Here is a 22,638-nt window from a genome sequence, read left to right as displayed (position 1 = left end):
CAATCCTCAAGTCCACGTGGCAGTTTGCGAGTGGCCGAGAGCATTGAAAGAAATCTTCATACTATGCCACAGAAGTGAATTTGTGGCTGGGCAGCGCGCAAAGACGAGCTCGTTGCTCGCGCTACCTAGGGTTCTTAGCGCCGGCATTCTCGATTCCCACCGTTCGATCGCTCGATCGAGCATGGCAGCCGCCGTGGTGGCCACAGGGATCGACGCCGCCACCAGCTGGAAGCAGCAGCTGGTGTTTGGGAATGGCATCAGGGTTTCCAGCTCCTCCGCCGCTCTGCCATCGCCGCGCAAGCTCTCCAGATTCGTGGTGAGGGCCACATCGGACAAGCCAGCCACGGTAATGTGATCCTTCCCCTGTTTCATCGATGCTATGCTACATTGTGGAAATTTCGAGAGATTGATGGAGATTTGCTCGTTCTTGTGTGCCAGAAAGCAAATAGGCAGCTGTGGTTCGCGTCGTCGCAAAGCTTGTCCTACCTAGATGGAACGTAAGCTCTCTAGAATCCATTCTTTTCATGAAGAGTTTGATCGATTCCTGGACAGGCTTCCCGGAGACTATGGCTTCGATCCCTTGGGCCTCTCCGACCCGGCGGGAGCTGGAAACTTCATGACTCCCAACTGGTTGTCCTACGCGGAGATCATCAATGGCCGCTACGCGATGCTGGGAGCGGCGGGAGCCATCGCTCCGGAGATCTTTGGCAAGATTGGGATCATCCCACAGGAGACTGCAGTGGTGTGGTTCAAGACCGGCGTCTTCCCTCCCGCTGGAACTTACAACTACTGGGCCGACCCCTACACCTTGTTCTTCCTGGAGATGGCGCTCATGGGCTTCGCCGAGCACCGGCGAGCGCAGGACTTCTACAAGCCCGGCTCCATGGGGAAGCAGTACTTCCTGGGATTCGAGAAGTACCTGGGAGGCTCGGGGGATCCAGCGTACCCGGGAGGGATCTTCAATCCTTTTGGATTCGGCAAGGACGAGAAGTCGATGCGGACGCTCAAGATCAAGGAGGTGAAGAATGGGAGGCTGGCGATGCTGGCGATTCTGGGCTACTTCATCCAGGCACCCTTCACAGGCGTCGGTCCGTTCCAAAACTTGCTCGATCATCTCGCGGATCCATTCGCGAACAACATCCTCACGAACTTGAAAGTTTACAGCACTTTCTAAGCGCTCATAACGCTTGTTCTTCTTCTCTGTCATCGTTCTTTAGAAACCGGATATCATGCCAAGAACATTTACATGTTCCTCAATGTAACTATATCTTTGTGAATGATAAAAAATTGGTTTTGATGGTAATGCCATATCTTTGTGAATGGTAAAAGTTTGGTTTTGATGGTGAACAAATCTACCAGCAGGAAAATCTCAGAGCTTGCTGCGCGGCATTTGTGCTCGAAGGACTCTTCGCATGATTTTGTTTGACGCTGTGCGAGGAAATTCCGGAAGAAGAACCACCGCATGGACCTTTCAAGCAAAACAAAACAAAAAAAAAAAAACAAAAATCAAATTTTGCGCAAGGAACTTTTTTTTTTTTCTCGTGCTCACTCACCTTGAACAAAGGATTTAAGTTGTCATGGAGAGCCTTCGAGAAGATCCTCTTGAGCATTTCTGGGTGATTTTCACCTGGTGGAAGAGCACCTTTGAGAACCGCAGCGACGATCAAGTTGTCGGGGCCGCCGCCTTTTCCTTGAGGCATGGCTATGGCTGCGGTCTCAAGAACGCTGTTGTGCGCGGTATTGCAAACTCGCTCGATCTCCACAGAACTCACCTGCGTCATAAGAACAGTCGATCATCAACCAGAGAACCTGGAGAAAAACGAAACAAAACAGACTCTTTTTTCTTACTTTGATGCCTCCAAGGTTCATAGTATCGTCTGCTCGACCTTTAGCTCTATAGAAGCCTCCGGCCGTTCGCTCAAACACGTCGCCATGTCTCCGAAGTTGCTAGACACGCGAAGAACTTCAGGAACTTCACGATGATAAATCTTCTGAAAAGTACTTACAATCCCATTGATCACAGGCATGCCTTCGAAGTAGACTTTGTGATGATCAGCGTTTAACAGCGTGTATGAAGCTCCAAGAAGCTTGGGGAAGAGAGCAATCTCTCCAGAGCAAGGCTGGTCATCTGGCTGGAAAGCTTTCCAAACGTTTATGCTGATCGATTTACAAACGGAATGAAAGCTTACGTATGGTCTTCCGGAATCATCAAGAAGAACAAAGGCCGTTGTCAAGCTCGGAGTGCTGAAAGCTGCGAAGGCCTGCGGTTGGAGCAGTGATCCGTGAAGGAAAGCCGAGCCAAGCTCGGTTCCACCACAACTCTCTAGAATTGGTTTATACCAAGCTCTTGCGCTGAGCCACAGATCGTCATCGATACTAGAAGCCTCACCAGTTGTTCCAAACGATCTGCCGCAAAAATATATTAAAGAGTTGCACAAACTCTCTCCGTCATCCTATAGATTACCTGATACTCGACCAGTCGAGTGAATCCATGCAGTTGACCTTCTTCCAAGTTTTTACCATGCTCGGCACGGTTCCTAGAATCGTAACTCTCGCATCCTGCGCAGAAACATCTCAAGAAAAGAAGATAAAAATCGATTTTTTCACCTGGACAAACCTTCCGAAAGATCGTCCGAGAGGAGACCCGTTGTAGAGTGCCATTGTTGCTCCAGAGAGTAGACAAGCAGAGATAAGATAAGGTCCCATCATCCATCCCAGATTCGTTGGCCAGCAGTAAATATCACCAGCTTGGAGATCGGAGTGTGCCCATGAATCGGCAGCACATCTCATGGGAGTTGTCTGGTTCCACGGGATTGCTTTTGGCTCGGCTGAATGGAAGCACGAATCTCAGAAAAGAAAACAACACCGACTTTGTAGAGTTTGGAGAGTTTTTTCATTCAGACCGGTAGTGCCTGAAGAGAAGAGTATGTTTGTCCATGCCTCGACGGGTAATTGCACAGCCGGGAACTCGTCTCCAGATCTGCAGATGAATCTGAGTGACAATGCTCCAAAGTTTTCGATCATTTCTGTGTACCTGTTTCTGCCGTTTCCATTTGCAAGGAACTCCTCCCAAGAAACGTCTTGGTTTCTGATTGGAACACGCACTGATTTTCCATCCGATGGAAGGACGACTGCCTTTGGTGGTTTAGCTCCCAAAACTCGACTTTATGCAAAACCGGATCACGCAAAACACGAAAAATATGACTTTACTCTTTACCTGTACAGCGGGATTGTTTTACCACTTCTCACTATCACATCCTGTAGAAGCTCTTGTAACAGCTGAAAACGTGAAAGTTTTGGAAATCACCTGAGTGAAGATCCCCTTTGCTTTGGAGATCGCTAGGCGAGCAGCGATCTCCGAGGAAACAAAGCTGTCAGCTATTGACACTACCACGCAGCCCGCGAGAATTATGGCCAAGTAGATGATAACAGCGTGGATATGCATTGGCATGTCGATGGCGATTCGATCTCCTCTTTGGAAACCGGCAGCTTGAAGCGAGAATGCCACCCGGCTGCAAGAGAAAAAAGAAAACGAAAGAAAGGAAGAACGTAAGTTCCTAGTAAACTATGGATGAATGGAACTTAAATTCACCTGACATGGTGCCGAAGCTCCGAGAGTTTCATTGTGCTGGGAGGCAAATCATCTCCACCTTCGTCTCTCCATATAATGGCGATGCTATCGTCCGTCTTTCCGATGTTCGGCTTTGGTAGCAAGCAACAGTGAGCAACGTTCAAGACAGCACCGGGTAGCCATTTTCCTGCTGGACGTGACGAATCACTCGAGTCCACCATTTGTTTGGGTTCCACAGAAAAATGCAAGCTCAGGTTCTCAAACGCAATGGACCAGAAAATCTGAGAAGTTGGAATGAAAAGTTTAGAGCTATGGAGGAACGAGAAAGAAATGGTTTTTTCACCTCCGGATGCTGAACCGAGAACTTGTAGAAGTTTGTAAAGCTCGCGATTGGATCAACGTATACCTTATTGCCGAGAAGTTCGTTTCCACGAGCCTTGAGGAGCTGTCCAATGCTCGTACTCCTTGCGAACTCCCTGTAAGTTTGAGCGATCAAAGAAGAAAAAAAAGAAGAAAAAAAATGCAAGAAAACTTATACAGCGATGGAAACCAATACGGTGGTGGACCGCATTGCAACTCGTCCCAATTCTTGTAGATCGAGTAGTACATGAGCTGATGGAGTGTGTGAGGATGTCGAGGCGTGAGCAAACTTTGAGATACAAGCCTCCATATCGACTCGAGTTTTCCAAATCCTGCCCTTTGCAACGCTACCTGGAGCTCCTGGTAGAAGTGTAGAGCCTCGGATGGTTCTAGCCCCGCGCTCTCGAGATCGCCCACATCCAGTTCTTCGACACTGTTGGCACCAAAGCCTTCCATCTCCAACCAAAGAAAACCCTTTGGAGCTCATCATCTTTGGCGTGAGAGCTTATTAATTTTTTTTCTATGCCTAAGCTTACCCGCCAGTTCAACGATAAAATCACCCAAGATCATACTTTGGTGTTCCTGGTCTATACTATAGATAACGTTTCAATGGCGATTCTCGAGGTTCTAGCTCCAGATATTACATGGCAGAGGCCATGGAAATCCTTGTGGGCGACCAGCAACCATAGCGTCCCACTCGCATTCTTGAGAAGAACCACGAGAAAAGGTAGAGTAGCGAATCCAAGGCACATAGCTATAGTCACGAGAGCCACGTCGTCTAGGGAGAAAGAAGAAGCTCTAGAGCAAACCAAGCGCTCGACATGGTTCGATTGGAACAGCGAGTGGTACCCGGTAGCGATCGAGCAAGAACTAGACAAGGGAGTTCCTCACGCTGTCACGATTCTTGGAAATGAATTGGTTGTGTGGTGGGATAGCAATGGGAAGAACTGGCAAGTTTTCAGTGACAAGTGCCCGCACAGGCTAGCTCCATTGTCCGAGGGCAGAATCGGGGAGAATGGTCACATCCAATGCAGTTACCACGGATGGATATTTGCTCCAGGAACTGGATCGTGCTCTCGGATCCCTCAAGCCCAGCCTGGAGACTTGAGTGTAAGATTGTTTCTTTCCAAAGTTCTTGGACGTTTCTTTGTCTCCAAAGTTTAGTTCTTGGACGTGTTTCTCTCCAAAGTTCTTGGATGATCAAAAACTTCTTTTTTATCTTTCCAGGCTGCTAGATCGCCTCGCGCTTGTGCGACGGTCTATCCTAGCATGGAGCAGCAGGGGATTTTGTGGATGAACTTCAGCGCTAGCGCGTCTTCGCAGATCAAGCCACCTTTCTTTCCAGTTCTCGAGGACGCTGATTTTGTTCACTACTGGGCTACGAGTGATGTTCCTTACGGGTAAAAGCAAAGGTCTCGAGATTCTCACCAAAGTTCTTATGCTCTTCCAAGGTACGAGGCATTGATAGAGAACCTCATGGATCCTACACACGTTCCATTCGCGCACCACAAGCTCCAAGTATGTTTCATCTTGTTCTTTTCACTGATGTTTTCTTCGATCAGGGGAATAGAAACAAAGCTGGGCCAGTGAGCTACACCGTGAACAAATTCGATCGGCATGGTTTCAAAGGTAGCACAGGACGAGGGGACGTAGTTTTCATGCCGCCTCTCTCGTTTGTGATGGAGATAAGAATACCACCCAAGCAAAAGGTTCTTAGCAAGCTTTGGAGCAAGCTGGTTTCTAAGAATCTCTGGATTGCTCAATGCAGGAAGAGTCGGACAAGATCACATACACCGTGTTCATGTGTGTGCCCGTTCTTCCGGGCAGAAGCAAAGCCTTCTGGTCCTTCCCCAGGAACTTCGCAAAATCCATCCACTTTTACACCCCGAGATGGCTCGCTCACCTTCGACACATGCTGGTGCTCGACTCGGATCTCTATCTTCTCCATATCATGGTAAGTCTTCGCTGCTTCGTTCATGCAATCGATCGATGATCCAACTCTTGGAATCCTTTCATCCTCCAGGAGCAAAAGCAAGAGCGAAACGAAAGAGAGTACATACCAACATCGGCCGATGCATTCGTTCTGGGATTTCGAAGGTGGCTCAGCGTTTACGCGGGTGGAGCTCCAGGCTATGCTCCACACATTGATCGAAAGCTTCCATCATCTCCTCCAAAGCAGCAGCTCATGGACAGGTACTCCTCGTTCTTTCCTGGATTTTCTGAAAGCTTGCGATCACCACCAGGTATGAAAACCACGTCAAGAGATGCCCGACTTGCATGGCGGCCTTGAGATCCTTCAAGCTGGCCGAGCTGGGCTTGCAAATCGCGGCGATAGCCACAGTTGCAGTAGCGTCGATTCGCCGTTCTTGGTGGGGGATCTTGGGAGTGTTCTTGTGGATAGCTTCGAGATACACAGCCCGCTTTATCCGCAAGAACTATCACTTCCACGACTACAACCATGCGCTGGTTAAATGAAGAGGAAGATCGATTTGTTCTCTTGCCAAAGCTTGGAAGTTTCTATCCTCGATAAATCTAAGATCTGCCCACGATTCAGAAGCAATGGAAAATCGCGACCACTGCTTGCATTTGATCCAGTCCTGCGGCAATCTCTCCGCGGCGCTAGATCTCCACCAGCGATTGATCCAATCCAGCTTGTATCGCGACGACGATGTCTACCTCCTCAACAAGCTCATCGAGATGTACGCTGCCTGTGGCAGCGTGGAGCACGCCCGGAGAGTCTTCGATGAGATTCCCACGAAGAATGCCTTCTCCTGGGATCTCCTCCTCCTCGCCTATGCCCGGAATGGGCATATCAAGCAAGCGCAGCGCATTTTCGACACAATGCCACACAGGAATCGAATCTCTTGCACTGTTCTTCTCGACGCCTATGCCCGGGAGGGCAATCTTTCCAAAGCTAGGAAGATTTTTGATTCGATTCCAGAGAAGGATTTGGTTTCCTGCAATGCCATGATCTCGGGATATGCCCAGAATGGGTATCTAGAGGAATCTAGGCTGTTGTTTGGTTCCATGCCGCAAAGAGACATTGTTTCATGGACTTGCATGATTTACGCTTATTCCCAGTGCGGAAATTTTCATGAAGCTAAGAACTCGTTTAACTATATGCCAGAATACAACTTGGTATCCTTGAATGCAATGTTTTCTGCATATGCCAATGGCGGGCATCTTGGTGATGTGAAGCGATTCTTTGCACGTATGCCGGCGACGAATCTATTGTCTTGGAACTCGCTGCTGCATGCATACGTGAATAGTGGCAGCGAAGTTCAAGCTTGCAAAGTCTTTGAATCGATGCCGGAACAGGACATTGTTTCATGGACTACCTTGTTGAGCGTATACTCCCGCACCGGGAATAAGCTGGAGGCTGAAACTCTCTACAACAAAATGCCTCATTGGGATCTAGCTTCGTCCACAGCAATGCTGAATCTGTTCTCATCCAAAGCTGATTTTGAAGGCTTGCAAAGACTTCTATCCCAGATGCCCGTGCTTGATCTTGCGACGTGGAGTTCCATGCTTGTGGCTTATGCCCGAAAGGGTCATCTCGAGGAAGCTAAGTTCGTGTTTGATTCTATGCCTTTCAAGGATCTAGTTTGCTGGAATGCCTTACTCAGTGCATATGCACAGCAAGGAGATTTAACCCAGTGCAAGGATTTGTTCGATCAAATGGAGCGCAAAGATGAATTCTCATGGACTACCCTGCTTGCTGCGTATGCCCAGAATGGAAACTTGCAACTATCAAAGAGATTGTTTGATGAAATGCCTGTGAGTGACACAGTGTCATGGACATCTATGGTGGCTGCCTTTACGCAAAACGCAACACCTCGAGATGCATTGAGTACATATTACAATGCAAACATGGTTGATAGATGTAGCTCTTCTGTGTTTGCATCGGTACTAATCGCTTATAGCGCTTTAGGAAAGCTGGAGAGTGTATATAGTTGCTTTAGATCTTTAACTCTAGACTATGGTGTGACACCCAGTTTTGAGCATTTTAGTTGCATGATCGATGTGCTAGCTCGTTCATCCGAGCTTGAGCAAGCCAAAGACCTCATACACAACATGCCTTACACTCCACATATTCTAGATTGGAGGTGTTTTCTTGCTGCTTGTAGATACCAAAGTGATATTAGATCTGCTGAAACAGCTGTTCATCATCTCATCAAATCTAAAATGAATGATGGGTCAAGCTACATCATGTTTGCAAACATGCTTGCAAATTAAGATAGGACTTGGTTAATATAAGCCAAAATAATAATTTGCTGCGTGTTGCATGCAACAACGTTTTATTTATTTAAAAGTAGTGCTATTTCTATTTATTAATCCAATTAATCAAGTGGAAGTTTATAATTATAAATATGTTTATAATTTATAAACACAAGATTGTCAACCAGAATAAACTAAAATATATTAAAAAGTGTGTAGGAAAGTTTAAAAATTATAAACATCTTTTTAAATTATAAATAAAAATTAATCTAAATAAATAGCAACCTTTAGATGTTAGAATATCCTAGAATATCCAAGTATATTTTAAATATATTCATTACTGCCCAGGTTTGCTCAAAAAAACCAAAAATTGACTTCAAATTTTTGCTGTAAGGGATTACTTTTTAGAGGTACTTAAAATAATTTGAATTTTATTTATTAATACAATTGAAGTTTATAATAATAAAAATGCTTAAAATTTATTAAAATATTAAATAAAATAAACTTAAATATACTAGGAAGTGTTTTGGAAAGTTTATAAATTATAAACATTTGCATAAATTATGAATACAAGATTTAAATGAATAACAACCAATAGATGGTAGAATATCCTAGAATATCCAAGAATATTTTAAGTATATCCACTATCATCCTAGTCTTAAAAAAAATCAACTTTTTATACCTATAAGAAGTGTTGTTGATAATTTTGAGTTATTAGAATTTGTTATGAAATTAATAAAGCTACCATGGAAGAGAAAAAATATAGAAACTGATTTTATAAAAGTAATTGTCAAATTATAATTAGATTTATACAACTTTCTAGTATAACAACTATGAATGACAAAAGTTAAAACAATCAAATTTATTGTGTATTCAGTCTTCTTAACATTACATTCTTTGATGTAGTATTTCTAAAGACACAAAATTTCTAGTGGCACAGTAATATTAGTGGCTTACAAATACTATTTTTTATTATCACTAATATTAATTATAAAGTTATGCTCAATACACTGCTATTAGTAACTAACCACTCTATAGCAAAATGATGAACTTATATCGTAAGTTTGAAGGACAAATGTACATCAAACTGTAGAATGCTAGCTTCCTCACTATATTTTTAAATAGTTTATATAATTAGTTAAAATTTTTGACTTGAAGAAAATGTCTTTCTGTTTAAATAAGGATTCCAGTATTGAACTCCATTTGAAATAGATAAAGTGAATTTATATGTTATTGTTCCTAAGACTTATTCTCATGTTAATTAGTGTTATTCTTACTTATTAATCCAATTGATCAAATAAATTTTATAATTATAAGCATGTTTGTAATTTATAAACACAAGATTAATCTTATAACATATCAACTATTAGATGATAGAACTAAAAAGAATATACTAGAAAGGGTTTAAGAAAGTTTATAAATTATAAACATGTTTATAAATTATAAATACAACATTAATCTAAATAAATAACCGTTATATAATAAACTATCCTATAATATTCAAATATATTTTAGGTATATTCACTACCCAAAAAAAAAAAACAATATCTTGAAAGTTTCCAAATGCCAACTCATGTATTTAGCATGGTTTAGGATGACCCTAAAGAATAATCTGTTTCATCCAGAATGCTAACTTGTCTATAACTTTGTCAACGATTCATGAGCGTGGAATCGCCCAAGAGTCTGTCCATAGCATCGTCTCTCAAAGACACATACGCGGCAACGCTGCCCTCGTCTCTACCTGGGAAGTAGTAAATCCTCCCATCGTTTGGGACCGCCACAGCTGCCATCCCCACCGGCTTGCCGAATCCAAAGTCCTCGTACACCGGGAAGTAGAACGAGCTCCCCACAATCACGTCATTCTTGGTTAAAGTCAAGCCAATTCGGTGCTGCTCGTCCGACGCAAGCATCTCCACGAGCTCGCAGAAACGCGTAGCCTGCTCTTCAGTGAATTCCTGGATCGTTTTTCTAACCAGTGCCAGTCCATCACGGCCTACTTGAGACGCTGGCAGTGGAGTAGTGCCGATAATGAGAGCGCCCTGGCCTCCGTAACCCGGATCCAGCCACCGGAACCTCTTGCGGCAATTCACCGCAAAGAACATGGCTGTGGAGCCATGAAGCTGGCGAGCGACAGTGATCTTCTCCCACAAGTGAGCCGTCAGGAGCTGGAAGGTTGTAAATCCGGGATCTTTTTCCTTGAGCCTTGCGAGAACTTCCGCCTTGAACACGAAGCACCTGGTGCTATACTTTGTTGGATCTTCTAGTGTTGCAGACAGCACTGCTTGCTTTGGAGCCCGCCTCAAGTAGTGTGGAATCTCGAGCTTGTCAAGTGTCGGACGAGGAAGAAGAACTTTGATCGGCTGGTCGCTCCAGACTGGTAACACTGAGATCTCTTGTCCACGGCAAACTTCCGCCCAGGATTTCCAGAAGTGCCATGCACTCGTCCCATCCATCACCTGGTGATTAAACTTGATCGAGATGCACAGACCACCGCAGGAGAATCGAGTAGCCTGCAAAGGAAAAGGAAAAGTGTTTTTCCGTAGTGATGGAAAAATGGAAATTTGGTACCTGGATGAAGAGGAGAGGGGCGTCTGAAGGCCAGGGCCAGTTGAGAACATGCCCGGCAGTCTGTGCCAAGCTCGATAGATCCTCGTCAGGAAGCTGGAAATCACCATCGCTGTAGCTCAGATCCCCGAGCGCAACGTCGGAGCTGGCTCTGATAAACATGATGCCGTCGCCGTTACAGTCCACCTCCATGAGATCATCTTCTCGGACAACAAGACGTCCTCCGAGAAGATAGAAGGACCCCAGTGCTTTGCGAAGGCCGGCCTTGAGCCTCACTACTAGCGCATCAAAACAAGCACCTTCCTTGACTGAAGGACGCTCGAAAAAGAGAAACCGAGTGCGATAGTGTACCTCCCAGGCGAAGTGAGCTAACGGCGAGAGAAGAGCCTTGCCGGGCTTGTTGATCTCCGGAGGAACCAAGCAGATCTCTTCCACCTCCACCTTCATTCCCAAAAGCGTCGAGAACGAAAACTTCTAGTCAAAACCCTGGAGTGAGAAAGAGATGGAAAAAAAAGTAGCTCGTCAACAACAAACCTTCTTAGTACTCTTCTGCCGGCAGAAGGGCACAAGGATCAAATGTTTCATTAAATGGAAAAAACTATTACCCGTTCTGGTGAGTCTTAGAGCCATCCCCATTCATTGCCGCAATGATCGAGAGAGAAATGCTTTTGAGGCTCTGGCGAGTGTTGTACCTCTTTCGCTTCTTGGACGGTTGTTTTTCGGCAGAGGATTGATCCACCACAACCTCCTCCAACTTGGATAGCTCGGCCTCCGGTAGAACACAGTCCTCCTCCACCTTGGATACCTCGGCCTCCGGAAGAACACAGTCCTCCTCGGTTACCAGAGGATCCCAGACGTTTGGTACGTCAAACAGTGGCTTTTCCACCGTCTCAATAGTGATGGCTGCCTTGTACGTGTTTTTCCTTGTGTATCCGTGCAAAAGTACCGAGCTGTGTTGTTGAAATGAAGTTTGTGAAGCAAAGAAAAGTTGAAAACAAGAGGGAGACACTCCTTACTTGCAGTTTTTGGAGATGGCAGCTCTTGCCTGCTCCATCGTAAGCCCGAACAGCGTTGCCAGGTTTGCCGCGTCGTTGGGTCCCCGGATCTCGCAAGCGTTTCGGGCACCACTGCTTAAGATGATGTTACGACCGCGTGTCATAGTCACGAGCGTCTGGATATCGAGATGGTGCCAGAATGAGAAGAAAAAAAAACACACACACTCCTTACTTGAGTGTTTATGAACAGCTCTTTTCTTGCGTTTGGATCATCCAGAGCTGGGGCATACACGATCTCAAAGAAAACTCCTCGCTGTTAGAAAAGGCAAGGTGAGTTCTTCAAAGGACTAAAGCTAGGAAATGGAAAAACTATCTCACCTCTATAGCCGCATCTGTCAAGGCAGAAGATTTGATCCTGAAAGACAACTTCTGGGACAAATTCAAGCTTATCACATCAACCTGGAAAAAAAAAAATCAGGATCCAACGATCTATCAGATAAAAAAAAAATAGAAGAAAGGTCGAAAGTTCTCATTCTTACCTCCATGGTCGTGCAAGCTTGAGCAAACGATTGCTGGCTCATCGGCTGGACAGCAACCACATCATACGACTGAAGCACGGGATTGGAAGGATTGAGAGCCGCCGCTTGCACTTGATCCACCACCACGACGCTGATTCTCGAGTACTGCCGGAATGGGATCTTGTTGGAGACTCCCAGGAGGCGGCGATGGAACTTCGTAGACTCACAAACCCCAGGCAATGCGGCGAGGAGCACATCGGGCTTGATTGGCCGCAGCTTGCAGCGATCCGACTCGTGCATCACGGCCTTGACAATGTGAGGAATGGCGACGCCGGTGTATCCCAGCTGCAATGCCATGGCCAGCGCCTCCCGCCTCGGCTGCTCATTGCCGCCATCGCCACAAACGTTAAGATCGAAGAACATAGAAACCCTGAAATAAATAGGTCTTTTTTGAGAGAACAAAAAAAGTTTTGTCACTTTTGGAAAGACATGGATCGTTGTGAAGCTTGTAATGCAATGCCTGAGTTCTGGTCAGTTGTTCGGTTGGTAATCATCTCTCCATCTTCATCAAATCATCGCCGTTTGCTAAAAAGAAAGAACTTTAGCTGAAAGTTTGTGTTTTATAATTACTTGTATCACTGTTGCAAAGACATCATCTTCTAGCAACTGCTGAGCCCAATCCTGGTAGTGATTCCAATCCTTCTTTGCCTCTAGCAGGTACACAAACTGCTGCCACAGTCCTCTCACGGCTTCCAGTTTTGATTCAACCTCAGTATCGCTCATGTTCCACGCAAAAACGATTCCATACTCTTGGGATCTTGTTCCTTTACATGAACCATGGAACACTGCGTCTTCCATGCGACTGCTCCATCCATCGCCAAGAGAAACTCCACAAAACCAAGAACTTGGCAGCTCTTTGGCATAAGTGTCACTGTGGTGTCACCACCATGTCTAGAGCTGCTTGTCTTCCCAGTCTTCCATGATTGTTTGGAGTTGATCCAAACTCCTCAGCCACTCTCCGGTGAATTCCCATGCTATATCTGCATTCATCAATAAGAGTGTTGGGCAGACCCCCTTTCCAAGGTTTCAATTAAAGTGTTTTGTGCTCTTCTTGAGGCCTGTCAGTGTTAAGAAAACAAACTTTGCAGCTATCAAGCTTCTTGTTACTTGGACCAGAATCTCTTTGAGATAAAGTTATTATAAATTATTATTATATTACCATGGGTAAAAATAAAACTCTCTTGAGTGCTATAAGTGGCAAACAAGCTAGTCTGTAGTTATTTAGCAGCACTAGTGGATCCTTCTTATGATTGGTTCAAGTAGTCAAATTTCTTATAAAGTTTTCTCATATTGGAATGCAAATGCAAGCTCAAGGTTTAATCAGAGTTATACCCAAAAAGGGAGTCATTAGGGACAAAGGATCAAACATGTAAATTATTTTCTCGTTCAAAAGGATTATGACTTTAGTTGGGCAAGAAGTCTTCATGTCTTTCAAAGAACTCTAACTATATTATATATAAATATTTTGGAAGGTATGGTTTAGTTGGCAATATAGTATATTTAGTATTAATATAGTTCATGATGTATTTATATGTTAAAATTATCATATTTAATCTTTAAATTTATATATTCTAAAGTCATTGTTGGGGCATCTCTTAACCCCAACCACAGCTCTACTCCCTTATATATATACCCATATGCTCACGACTCCAAGCTTAATTACAAAAGAAAAAATAGAGATGAACTCTAGATCTATACCTCTTGTAACAAGGATGAAGGGAGCTCAGAATATTTTCTATGCTCTCTAAAGCTGGAATGCGAGAACAAAGTAGCAATAATATAGCAGCATAATAAGCAACCCCTAATGGGATGCACAAGACTCTAGCACGCAAGAAGCTATGGCCTAAAAACTTCTATGTGTTGGAATATAGTAAATAATTGCTAAAACAAAAAAAAGATGGCAAAGAGAACAAGAGAATTGAAAGCTAAAAATAGTCAAAGTGACTAGGGATGAAATTAAAAGATGGGATAAGAGTTTATCGTTTAAAGACACAAGAAAAACCAGTGGAAAATTGTGTAGATAACTAGAGACTCAAAATGTGGGAAAAGAGAGAATGAGGAGAAAATGGCAAGAATACAAAATGGAAATAAGTTTGAACTAGCTCCCATACTCTAGAAAGTGAATAGTGAATATATATAAATTCAACCATATTAAACTTTGGTTGAGAATGGAAAAAAAAAGCATAGTTTCTTTCTCCAGATTTTAGGAATAGTGCTTGTTGTCTCCATATGAAACTCAAGTAGCTTTCATTGATATTATATACAAAATTTAACAAATAAGTGAACTTGTGTAGCACATCCTATTTCTCTCCTCTTAAGCCAATTAGAAAAGGGGCAATTGCTTGACCAACTATTCCATATGAGGCAATTAGTCATCCACCTATACCGCAGTCCCATGATAGATACCTTTGTCCATGGATGCTCCACCAAAAGGAAGGACGTATGCATGAATGCTCAATATATAATTTCAAATTTAGGGGTAGGAATATACCTTGTTCAAGGGTATATTATATTTTTAAGTAGCCACTAATTAATGGGAATCAAACCCATGCCATTTGCTCTGATACCATATGTAATACACCCTATCTCTCTTCCACTAAACCAACTAAAAAAGAGGCAATTGCTTGATTATAGAGCCCTTAGTGGCTATTTTATCCCCATTTATCTCCCAAAATTATAAGGATCCGTGGTGATAGTATATTTAAAATTTATCCTTACGAGTTTATCTTTCAGAGTTTATTCCCAGATCAAGTCGTTAGTGAGTAGGAGCGCCCCTTTATCTTCAAAATCTTTATTATAGGCCCTACCTCTAGTATAGATCTTATCTCTCAAATGGATATGTCTAGGTTGAATGACTTTACTAATGTATGGATACATTTTAACCATATGGAGAGGGTATCAAGTTGGACAACCATGGGAACTCATGTGTATAATCTAAAGCAATTATGTTTTCTTATTGTCTTAAAATGCTTTTAAGTATTGCCCTTTTCATAAGTTACGTTCCAACTTGACAATTGCAATAACAAAGTTTAAAGTAAAAAACTAGATAGCCTAGGAAATATTTTGGAAGTCAACATTGTATTGAAATGGATTAGTAAGTCTACCAACTTTTACAGTTTCATGGAAAATGGGGCTAAGGCTAATTGGAATGGCATCCAGCCAATTTTTGGGAATAGTCAACCTGGAATGTTGTGAGAGAACTTATGAGTTCCATTAGGTTTAGAGCCTAAACCAACACAACCACCTTATCAAGCTAGTTTTCCAATTAGCATTTAAAGAATTGTGCAAACATTGCTAAATTGCACATTCTGAAAAAGTGCATGAGGCAAAATCAAATAAGATCCAAATGTGGTGGTGTGAAGATGGCCATATAAACATAAATTATCTACCAAAACTTGAATCATGGTTGGGGTGGTGGAAAGTTAAAATGTTCTAATGGGGGCATCACTCTTTTTAGGTTGGTTTTTTGTTTTTCTTCTCTTTTTATTATTTTTTAATATCATCTTTTTCAAGGACCAACCACTTAAGGATCTTGCATACACCCCAATTGTGAATCTCTCAAAAAATAAGTATTGGAGCTAGTGTTCTTTTGAGGCATGGAAAGGGAAGAAAAGTCTATACGAAGCACATCTATTGGATTTGATACATGTTATAAAGTAGTATTCAAAAGCCTTAGCATTTAATAAACGAAGATATATAGGAACAAAATCTTCAGTTAAAATGTTACACGATCAAATGAAGAAGAAAGTGACTCTACCAGCATGAACAGTGGTAACTACAATGGAGGAAGTGATTTACAACACATCTATAGAGTACACTCCTTAGGCTTCTATTGGTGATATGAAGGCTGTCCGTTCAAAATATTGCTTTTCTTTTGTTGATGAAAAAATTGGTACAAACATTGGAGCAAAAAAATCTTACATACCTAATATTCTACTCGAAAACACCACTTCCAGACCAAGCCACCTCAAATAGTTAATGAAGAGAGCATATCACAATAAGTTGAAATTGCTTACTATAGTGTGGAATTGAAGCAATGGGCAATCTATCAAATGCTAACAAAATCCAATATAAAGTGTGTGAGAGTACTTCTGAGAGGTAAGTGTTAGGTTTGGATCCATGATGACAAGTTTACTTCCGTTCCAGCCCTATGTTTCTATGAGGAATAAAAGCAAGCAAGATTTTCGAGATGGTGTTGGTTATATTGTTGCAACACCAATGCCAACTATACAAAGCAGTTTGAAGACACTATAGTGACTAAACCTAATGTAGTACCTAAAGAATGGTTGTTAATGGGGTGGCATTCATCTCAGATGAGATTGAAAACCGTGAGAAATCTTGTTTCAATCTTGAGAGGAGAATTGAAGACATAAGCAACAAAACCAAGACTGTTCTCATAGAGATGTATAGGAGGCCAACAAGAAAAGGTAAGGCAATTAAATTTATTAATACCATCTCTAAGCAAAAGTAGGGTAAAATAAGCTTAGCTCAAATGCTTGAGTGTGAGATTCTCTACACAAAGTATATCACTATACTTGCAAAGGAATACATAATCAAAATAGAAGGTGGAGAATACACAATTGCTATTCAAGACTTTCTTTCTTGCAAATGTCCAAACTTTATAAAACGTGAGGAACATGGGAAAGTATATACTCCTTACAAGCATATATACTATATTTTTATCAACATCTTACACCAGGATCCTAAAGTGGATATTTATATACACCAAGTAAGCTTTACCATTGTTGAGTTGCAAAAGACTTTCGGAGTTAACTAGATTTCCCAAGACTATTGATGTTTATTCTCTATCAATAATATAAACTTCTTATACTTTATATAATTAATAAAAATACATTTTTTCATTTCATATACTTGCAAATGTTCTTTTTGCAATATTGCCCATAGTACTCATGTGTCTCCATTTTTGTCTTTACCATCTCAAAAAATATTTCATGGTAGTCTTTTAAGTGTGTGATATTGTAGTGTATCGCACGAGTATATATATCATAATACTGACCATTCCCATTGTTTCCACCAGAAGCCAGAAAACATATAAAACATTTCTTGAAAGTCATGGAATTGCAATTTTCTAAAACAAATAGGACAGAATTCTTTTTCACCCAATTTGTTGCACTCTTTGTCATTGCATTTATCTCCAACTTGTAATCATTATCTTCATTATCCTTTCTTTCTTTCTCTTGTATTGAAATAAAACAAGAGTTCAAATTACCAACATTAGAATTCATATATGTTTGTGTATATTTCCCTCTTTTCGAATAAAAGTGCGATGTAAGCTCTTGAATTTGGACTTCCTAAAAAGTTACCCAACCCAGTATTATTTAAACTCAAGAACACTTAATCCCATATATCTTAAGACCATTAACCAATTGGAAAAAGGGATGTACTTTTATTTATAAGTTCTTTCCCCCTATATTTGAACCTTATGAATCATCTCTCAAGTTGTTCTCTTTGATTACTTATAATCTACCATATTTTCCTACAAGTTCACGCTCTTGTGAATAGAAGTTGAGAGCCATAGCTCTCCTGAGAGCCTCACTCTCTTGATACCCTACTGTAAGCCACAAATTTTTCCTTTCCAATTTGCCAGCTTACCTCGTCTATTCGACCAACTCTGCCTTAGCTTGTGCTAAGTTCCCTCGCCAAGGTTCCCGCCTATGGTACCAGCTCCTACTTGGTCCTACTTGGTTTCAGCTACTCACTGCACAAGCAACGGAGTGTTAGCCATCCATCTACGGATATCCCAAATCTCTCCCAATCCCCCTCCCCTGGTTAGACTGGACTTAAGGTTCGGCTACACTCCCCGCAGGCACAAGCAGCCAAGCACACCAAGCCTCCAGATTCCTAACACCCCTTGGTACCCCAAGACTTGATCATGGGACCCTCTAAATCCCAAGTCTTGGGTGCAGCACTTGCTTCGGGACGTCGGGGCAAAACACCGTGGCCTAACGGCCCGGTATGGGTACCTCTACCCCCCCACTTCCATCCCGAAGGGAAGGCCCAAGCCCCTAGGAAGGGCGAGGACCAATGAGCCCCAAGGTACTCAAGTGGGGCACCACTCCACATGAGTCGGGAGCACCGTAGTCAGTTTCCCTTTCGGGAGTGGGAGCTGCTCTTGAGCACTTCCCTGGGTGGCCCCTCCGGCACCACTCAAGCCCATGCTCACTCCCACCCAAGGCCTTTGGGCCCCAGTTTCAACCTCAAGTCAGTTTGGAAGCACCACTGGAGAGTTCCTTCAAGACTGGTTCCTGGACCTCACTATCCCTACTATACTTTTGGAACCCCCTGCAGCCCCCCCCCCCCCCTGGGAGACGCACGCTTTGGGCTTTCACCCCTTGACCTGTATTAGTATTTAGACTTAGTCTTTGGCTCGATCTCGGACCCGATTTTGGATCCGACTTCGGATTCGGTCTCGGACTCGATTTCGAACTCGATCTCGGACCCGATCTCGGACCCGACCTTGGACTCGACCTCGGACTCTGTCTCAGACCCGATTTCAGATCTCGGACTCCGTCTCGAACTCGGTCTCGAACTCGAACTCGAACTCGGTCCCCGAGTCGGTCTCGGACTCAATTCCGGACTCTATCTCGAACTCGGTCCTAGAGTCGGCCTTGGACTCGATCTTCGACTTGGTCCCATCCAATGAACTCTTTGTCATTTTGGTCATGCTTTTGGGGTTCATTTAGCCTACGACACCACGGCGAGTTGGTTCTTTACATCTACCCTCTGGTTTGAGCTCAGCCGGAGCAAATTGAACTTATCATATGTCAATTAACATATGGTGTGATTTCCTTAGCTAATTAATAGAGTCGAACCTGAGACTACTTTAATACCAAATGTAAGTTTTTAAGTTTGAACTTCCCAGGAGGTCACCAAACCCAATATTATTCAAACTCAAAAACACTTAACCCCCCAAGACCCTTAATTAATTGAAAAAGGGGGTGCATTATTATTCATGGATCATCTTTCAAGTCGTTCTCTTTGGTTGTTTACATACAAATGAAAATTCATAAATTCTAAACACTATACTATGATAAACCTCTCAACAATGTATTTTAGAGAAGAACTAAGTCTCTCTTTTATTTGTAATAAGCTTATATCAATGGTTGTTCTTTTACCTTTCAAACGGTTATATGGTTTTATATAGAATTTTATTCAAATTTAATAATTTTTTAAGTCTAACAAACCTAATATTTACTAGCTAGAAAATATAAAATACAGATTTAAAGAAGTAATAAGAATACTTTTTTTTTGCAAAAATCTTATTTTATGTTCTAACATCTCTATTATAACATTTAATTAATATTTAAATTGTTAGACCAAGAATTGTCCTTTAGAATATTTTTATCTATATACTATATAGAGAGTTGTAAAATTATTAGGCTTGCCATAACCTTAATATTTTAAGTTTTATAATGTTGTATTAAATTACAATTGAAAATTGAACTCAACTCGTGGACTCAACTCTTCAACTCGTAAGCTCTAGAATGGTCCACACTCCTCTTAAGCCAATTAAAAAAAGGGCAATTGCTTGATGAGAGAGCCCTTAATCACTATTTTATCTCAATTTATTTTTCAAGTCCAAAAATCCATAGTGATAATATATTCAAATCTCATCACATGATCACATGTACTATACTAACTATCCTTTTCTCTTTGATGTCTTATAAAACTTGTGACTACTATGAAAACAATGCACCACCACCTATGAATCAACCAAATAAACATTGTCTAGCAATGACCTTTGTTTAAAAACCTGCTATTATACAATTAGAGCCAACCTCTATAAGGAAATTATGCTTAATACATTCTTTCTAAGTGTTCTCCAACTATCACAAACCCTAGGAATATATTCCTAAATATTTTAGTGTGCATATTTAGTTTCATGTGTTTAAGTGAATCTAGCTAGACTTAGAGAATACTAAATTGGTGATAACAGGTCCTAAAGTCCATGGATTTGGAAGGGATAACTCCATATATTCTTGATTGTCATCCATATAAACATAGATCCATTAGTTTGAGCTTGGTGATATACTTTCTGCTGAAGTGAGCTTCTATAGAAGAGCCGAATCTGGCCAAAGTATTTCTCTATTTACATTACTAGCAAAAGGTTTGTATTAGTGATAAGGTGCATTGATTATAAACAAATTAAAGAAAAATTTAACAGTGGAAATATCAGTTTAAAATATGCTTAGAAATTTTATAACAGGAAACAAAAAAGGATTAGCCTGCCATACATGTATGGGTTGAGAGAAAGTTCAAAGACCCTTTTCTAATCAATTAAAGATTTTATGGCATTAAACTTTTTTGGGTTTGAGTAGTATTAGGATAAATGTATTTTAAAATCAAAAGCAAGATACACCTCAACTCTTTGCCAGCTCTTTTCAGATCAAAACTTGCTAGAGTGCTCCTCACCAACTAGATTTTATAGTGTAATTAGTAGCTTTGTGTGGACAAGAGGATAGTGATATGTGTGAGTTGGCACCCAGGCCTCCAAACCATGAATGGGTTGCTCTAGGGGTTATGAGGAGGAGCTACATTTTTTGCAAGAGCACCACCTCATGATCTTGTCAAGCTAGCGATCAGTTGTTTAGGGGCTAGAGAATGCCATGCAATGTGGAGTTTAGAGATTTTGTGATACTGTTCTAGAGGTTTAGGTATCAGATGACTGATTCTCCAAAGCATTTTGGTGCCTCAACCAGAATCCAATAAAATCAAAAAGTACTTCACTGATAGTTCTCTTTGGTGGCAGTTCCCGAGCTCCTCCTCATCAAAAACCATAACTTTGAAACATATTGGCCTTTGTGGCGATGGCCTGGGTACAATATGCAACTCTCAGCCCTCTTGTTCACGAGCATGCCAATAAAGAATATCGTCCCCTAATACCTAGCCTGGAGTGGGGCGAATTTGAGAAAGCATTGCACAGAGTTGATGTTGATGCTGGTGAGGAGGCAATGGTGCTGTTGGTGGTGGTGGTGGCGGTAATGCTAGGGATAGTGGTGGTGGCAATAGTGTTTGCTTTGGATGGCTTTTGCCATTCATTGCTAGCAATATATTCTCGCCACAGATGGGGATGCGTGTATCACCAGCACCGATGCAGTGAAATTCTTGGTGTCCCCAGACAGATCTCAAGCAGGTATGGAATGATTTTGGTCATAATTCCTATCTGTTCTTCTTCTCAAGAGGTCATAATTCCTCTTCTCAAGACTGGGTTGATTCTAAGTGGCAAAATTTTCTTGGATTCAAGGAATTTGTTACTGCAATTGAGTGGATCTTAAGTCATTGTAGATAGTTTTTATCTGTGATACATAGCATTAAACCTTGATTGAGTATAATTGAATATTCCAGGTATAGATTGACTAAGAAAGGCTATATGTCAAGGGAGAAGATTTGATCCTCAAAGACAACTTCTTCAAGCTTATCACATCAACCAAGAGACAAAGCCATAAAAGAGAGATCGAAAATTCTCGTTCTTACCTCCATGGTCGTGCAAGCTTGAGCAAACGCTTGCTGGTTCATCGGCTGGACAGCAACCATATCATAAAATTGAATCACGGGATTGGAAGGATTGAGAGCCGCCAGCTCGCACTTGATCCACGACCACGACTCTGATTCTCGAGTACTGCCGGAATGGGATCTTGTTGGAGACTCAGGCAATGCCGCGAGTCGGCACTCCTCGCGCATCACGGCCTTGACAATGTGAGGAATTTCGACGCCGGTGTATCCCAGCTGCCAGCGCTCCCCGCCTCGGCTGCCATCACCGTAAACATTAAGATCGAAGAACATAGAAGCCCTAAAAACGTGTCATGTAAAAATTCCTTCTTTGGGTCTTCTCTGAGAGAACAAAAAAAGTTTGTCACGCGCGATTGATACCGCAACTTGGTGGGATTCCCCACTCTCTTTTCGGGAGCTTTGCTCGCCATGGATCGTTGTGAAGCTTGTAATGCAATGCCTGGGGAGAGGAAACCAAAAAAGACAAAACTTTAGCTGAGAGTTTGTGTCACTGTTGTTTGTGATACTTACTTGTATCACTGTTGCAAAGACATCGTCTTCGAGCAACGTCTCGTATTGCTGAGCCCAATCCTGGTAGTGATTCCAATCCTTCGTTTGCCTCCTTGCCTCTAGCAAGATCGCATCACGGTACACAAACCGCTGCCACAGTCCTCTCACGGCTTCCAGCTTCGATTCTACCTCGGCATTGCTGATGTTCTATGCAAAAAAAAAAAGAAAAAACAAAAAAAAACCAAAAAAAAAAACGAAAGAAAGAATTAGAACAAAGATGAAAGCTTTCATACTCTCAAGATCGGATAAGTTCCGGGATCTTGTCTTCCGC

At 42.2% G+C, this 22,638-nt stretch overlaps 6 protein-coding genes and 1 long non-coding RNA gene across 9 annotated transcripts; 3 read left to right on the top strand and 4 right to left on the bottom strand.

The window, feature by feature from the left end:
* The first annotated feature begins 50 nt into the window (after nt 1-50).
* LOC9663504 (chlorophyll a-b binding protein 8, chloroplastic) lies at nt 51-1,303 on the top strand. The gene is made up of 3 exons (XM_002993631.2): nt 51-346; nt 439-497; nt 553-1,303. Exons 1-3 carry the CDS (start codon nt 182-184, stop codon nt 1,172-1,174), a joined length of 846 nt encoding a protein of 281 aa, XP_002993677.1. The 5' UTR covers nt 51-181; the 3' UTR covers nt 1,175-1,303.
* Nucleotides 1,228-4,393, bottom strand: LOC9663518 (probable acyl-activating enzyme 18, peroxisomal). Of its 2 annotated transcripts, XM_002993616.2 has the most exons (14): nt 4,110-4,393; nt 3,915-4,047; nt 3,593-3,852; nt 3,308-3,512; nt 3,218-3,258; nt 3,035-3,163; nt 2,904-2,980; nt 2,608-2,828; nt 2,465-2,559; nt 2,190-2,406; nt 2,007-2,132; nt 1,849-1,947; nt 1,554-1,772; nt 1,228-1,468 (listed from the first exon to the last, which is right to left on the bottom strand). In XM_002993616.2, the coding sequence occupies exons 1-14, from the start codon at nt 4,385-4,387 to the stop codon at nt 1,370-1,372; spliced, it is 2,199 nt and encodes a 732-aa protein (XP_002993662.1). In that variant the 5' UTR covers nt 4,388-4,393; the 3' UTR covers nt 1,228-1,369. The 2 variants fall into 2 exon arrangements, with proteins under 2 accessions (XP_002993662.1, XP_024523070.1); XM_024667302.1 differs by having other exon boundaries at nt 2,904-3,163.
* A 133-nt stretch (nt 4,394-4,526) lies between these two features.
* On the top strand, nt 4,527-6,491 carry LOC9663517 (protochlorophyllide-dependent translocon component 52, chloroplastic). Its single transcript, XM_024667301.1, has 7 exons — nt 4,527-5,041; nt 5,159-5,331; nt 5,383-5,449; nt 5,494-5,640; nt 5,700-5,885; nt 5,955-6,124; nt 6,175-6,491. The coding sequence occupies exons 1-7, from the start codon at nt 4,541-4,543 to the stop codon at nt 6,404-6,406; spliced, it is 1,476 nt and encodes a 491-aa protein (XP_024523069.1). The 5' UTR covers nt 4,527-4,540; the 3' UTR covers nt 6,407-6,491.
* Nucleotides 6,491-8,167, top strand: LOC9663503 (pentatricopeptide repeat-containing protein At4g02750). Its single transcript, XM_024667297.1, has one exon. The coding sequence runs from the start codon at nt 6,491-6,493 to the stop codon at nt 8,165-8,167; it is 1,677 nt and encodes a 558-aa protein (XP_024523065.1).
* A 1,560-nt stretch (nt 8,168-9,727) lies between these two features.
* Nucleotides 9,728-11,344, bottom strand: LOC9663502 (hydroxycinnamoyltransferase 2). The gene is made up of 3 exons (XM_002993615.2): nt 11,249-11,344; nt 10,718-11,185; nt 9,728-10,659 (listed from the first exon to the last, which is right to left on the bottom strand). Exons 1-3 carry the CDS (start codon nt 11,342-11,344, stop codon nt 9,799-9,801), a joined length of 1,425 nt encoding a protein of 474 aa, XP_002993661.2. The 3' UTR covers nt 9,728-9,798.
* Nucleotides 11,345-11,726: 382 nt separating this feature from the next.
* Nucleotides 11,727-12,650, bottom strand: LOC9663501 (ribonuclease P protein subunit drpp30). The gene is made up of 3 exons (XM_024667296.1): nt 12,249-12,650; nt 12,088-12,138; nt 11,727-11,885 (listed from the first exon to the last, which is right to left on the bottom strand). The coding sequence occupies exons 1-3, from the start codon at nt 12,648-12,650 to the stop codon at nt 11,727-11,729; spliced, it is 612 nt and encodes a 203-aa protein (XP_024523064.1).
* Nucleotides 12,651-21,619: 8,969 nt separating this feature from the next.
* LOC9663529 lies at nt 21,620-22,611 on the bottom strand. Of its 2 annotated transcripts, XR_002991324.1 has the most exons (4): nt 22,601-22,611; nt 22,329-22,514; nt 21,783-22,257; nt 21,620-21,722 (listed from the first exon to the last, which is right to left on the bottom strand). It is a non-coding gene; the product is annotated as an uncharacterized LOC9663529 (long non-coding RNA). The 2 variants fall into 2 exon arrangements; XR_002991323.1 differs by having other exon boundaries at nt 21,695-22,257.
* Nucleotides 22,612-22,638: the final 27 nt, after the last annotated feature.

Source organism: Selaginella moellendorffii, unplaced genomic scaffold (assembly GCF_000143415.4).
Source record: "Selaginella moellendorffii unplaced genomic scaffold, v1.0 SELMOscaffold_167, whole genome shotgun sequence".
Classification (NCBI taxonomy): domain Eukaryota; kingdom Viridiplantae; phylum Streptophyta; class Lycopodiopsida; order Selaginellales; family Selaginellaceae; genus Selaginella; species Selaginella moellendorffii.
The sequence above is the reverse complement of the archived record's forward strand: the minus strand, read 5'-3'. Positions and strand labels throughout refer to the sequence as shown.

Excerpts from the sequence above, each read along its gene's own strand:
- LOC9663504 (XM_002993631.2), top strand. The coding sequence starts at position 182 with ATGGCAGCCGCCGTGGTGGCCACAGGGATCGACGCCGCCACCAGCTGG. Across the intron at positions 347-438 it reads CATCGGACAAGCCAGCCACG|AAAGCAAATAGGCAGCTGTG; the intron begins GTAATGTGATCC and ends CTTGTGTGCCAG. Across the intron at positions 498-552 it reads TTGTCCTACCTAGATGGAAC|GCTTCCCGGAGACTATGGCT; the intron begins GTAAGCTCTCTA and ends ATTCCTGGACAG.
- LOC9663518 (XM_024667302.1), bottom strand. The coding sequence starts at position 4,387 with ATGGAAGGCTTTGGTGCCAACAGTGTCGAAGAACTGGATGTGGGCGAT. Across the intron at positions 3,164-3,217 it reads AAAACAATCCCGCTGTACAG|TCGAGTTTTGGGAGCTAAAC; the intron begins GTAAAGAGTAAA and ends TTTTGCATAAAG. Across the intron at positions 1,469-1,553 it reads ACTTAAATCCTTTGTTCAAG|GTCCATGCGGTGGTTCTTCT; the intron begins GTGAGTGAGCAC and ends TTTGCTTGAAAG.
- LOC9663517 (XM_024667301.1), top strand. The coding sequence starts at position 4,541 with ATGGCGATTCTCGAGGTTCTAGCTCCAGATATTACATGGCAGAGGCCA. Across the intron at positions 5,641-5,699 it reads GAATACCACCCAAGCAAAAG|GAAGAGTCGGACAAGATCAC; the intron begins GTTCTTAGCAAG and ends TGCTCAATGCAG. Across the intron at positions 5,886-5,954 it reads TCTATCTTCTCCATATCATG|GAGCAAAAGCAAGAGCGAAA; the intron begins GTAAGTCTTCGC and ends TTCATCCTCCAG.
- LOC9663503 (XM_024667297.1), top strand. The coding sequence starts at position 6,491 with ATGGAAAATCGCGACCACTGCTTGCATTTGATCCAGTCCTGCGGCAAT.
- LOC9663502 (XM_002993615.2), bottom strand. The coding sequence starts at position 11,344 with ATGGCTCTAAGACTCACCAGAACGGGTAATAGTTTTTTCCATTTAATG. Across the intron at positions 11,186-11,248 it reads GGCAGAAGAGTACTAAGAAG|TTTTCGTTCTCGACGCTTTT; the intron begins GTTTGTTGTTGA and ends TTTGACTAGAAG. Across the intron at positions 10,660-10,717 it reads CCCCTCTCCTCTTCATCCAG|GCTACTCGATTCTCCTGCGG; the intron begins GTACCAAATTTC and ends TTTCCTTTGCAG.
- LOC9663501 (XM_024667296.1), bottom strand. The coding sequence starts at position 12,650 with ATGTTCTTCGATCTTAACGTTTGTGGCGATGGCGGCAATGAGCAGCCG. Across the intron at positions 12,139-12,248 it reads AAGCTTGCACGACCATGGAG|AAGTTGTCTTTCAGGATCAA; the intron begins GTAAGAATGAGA and ends AATTTGTCCCAG. Across the intron at positions 11,886-12,087 it reads TGACAGATGCGGCTATAGAG|ACGCTCGTGACTATGACACG; the intron begins GTGAGATAGTTT and ends CTCGATATCCAG.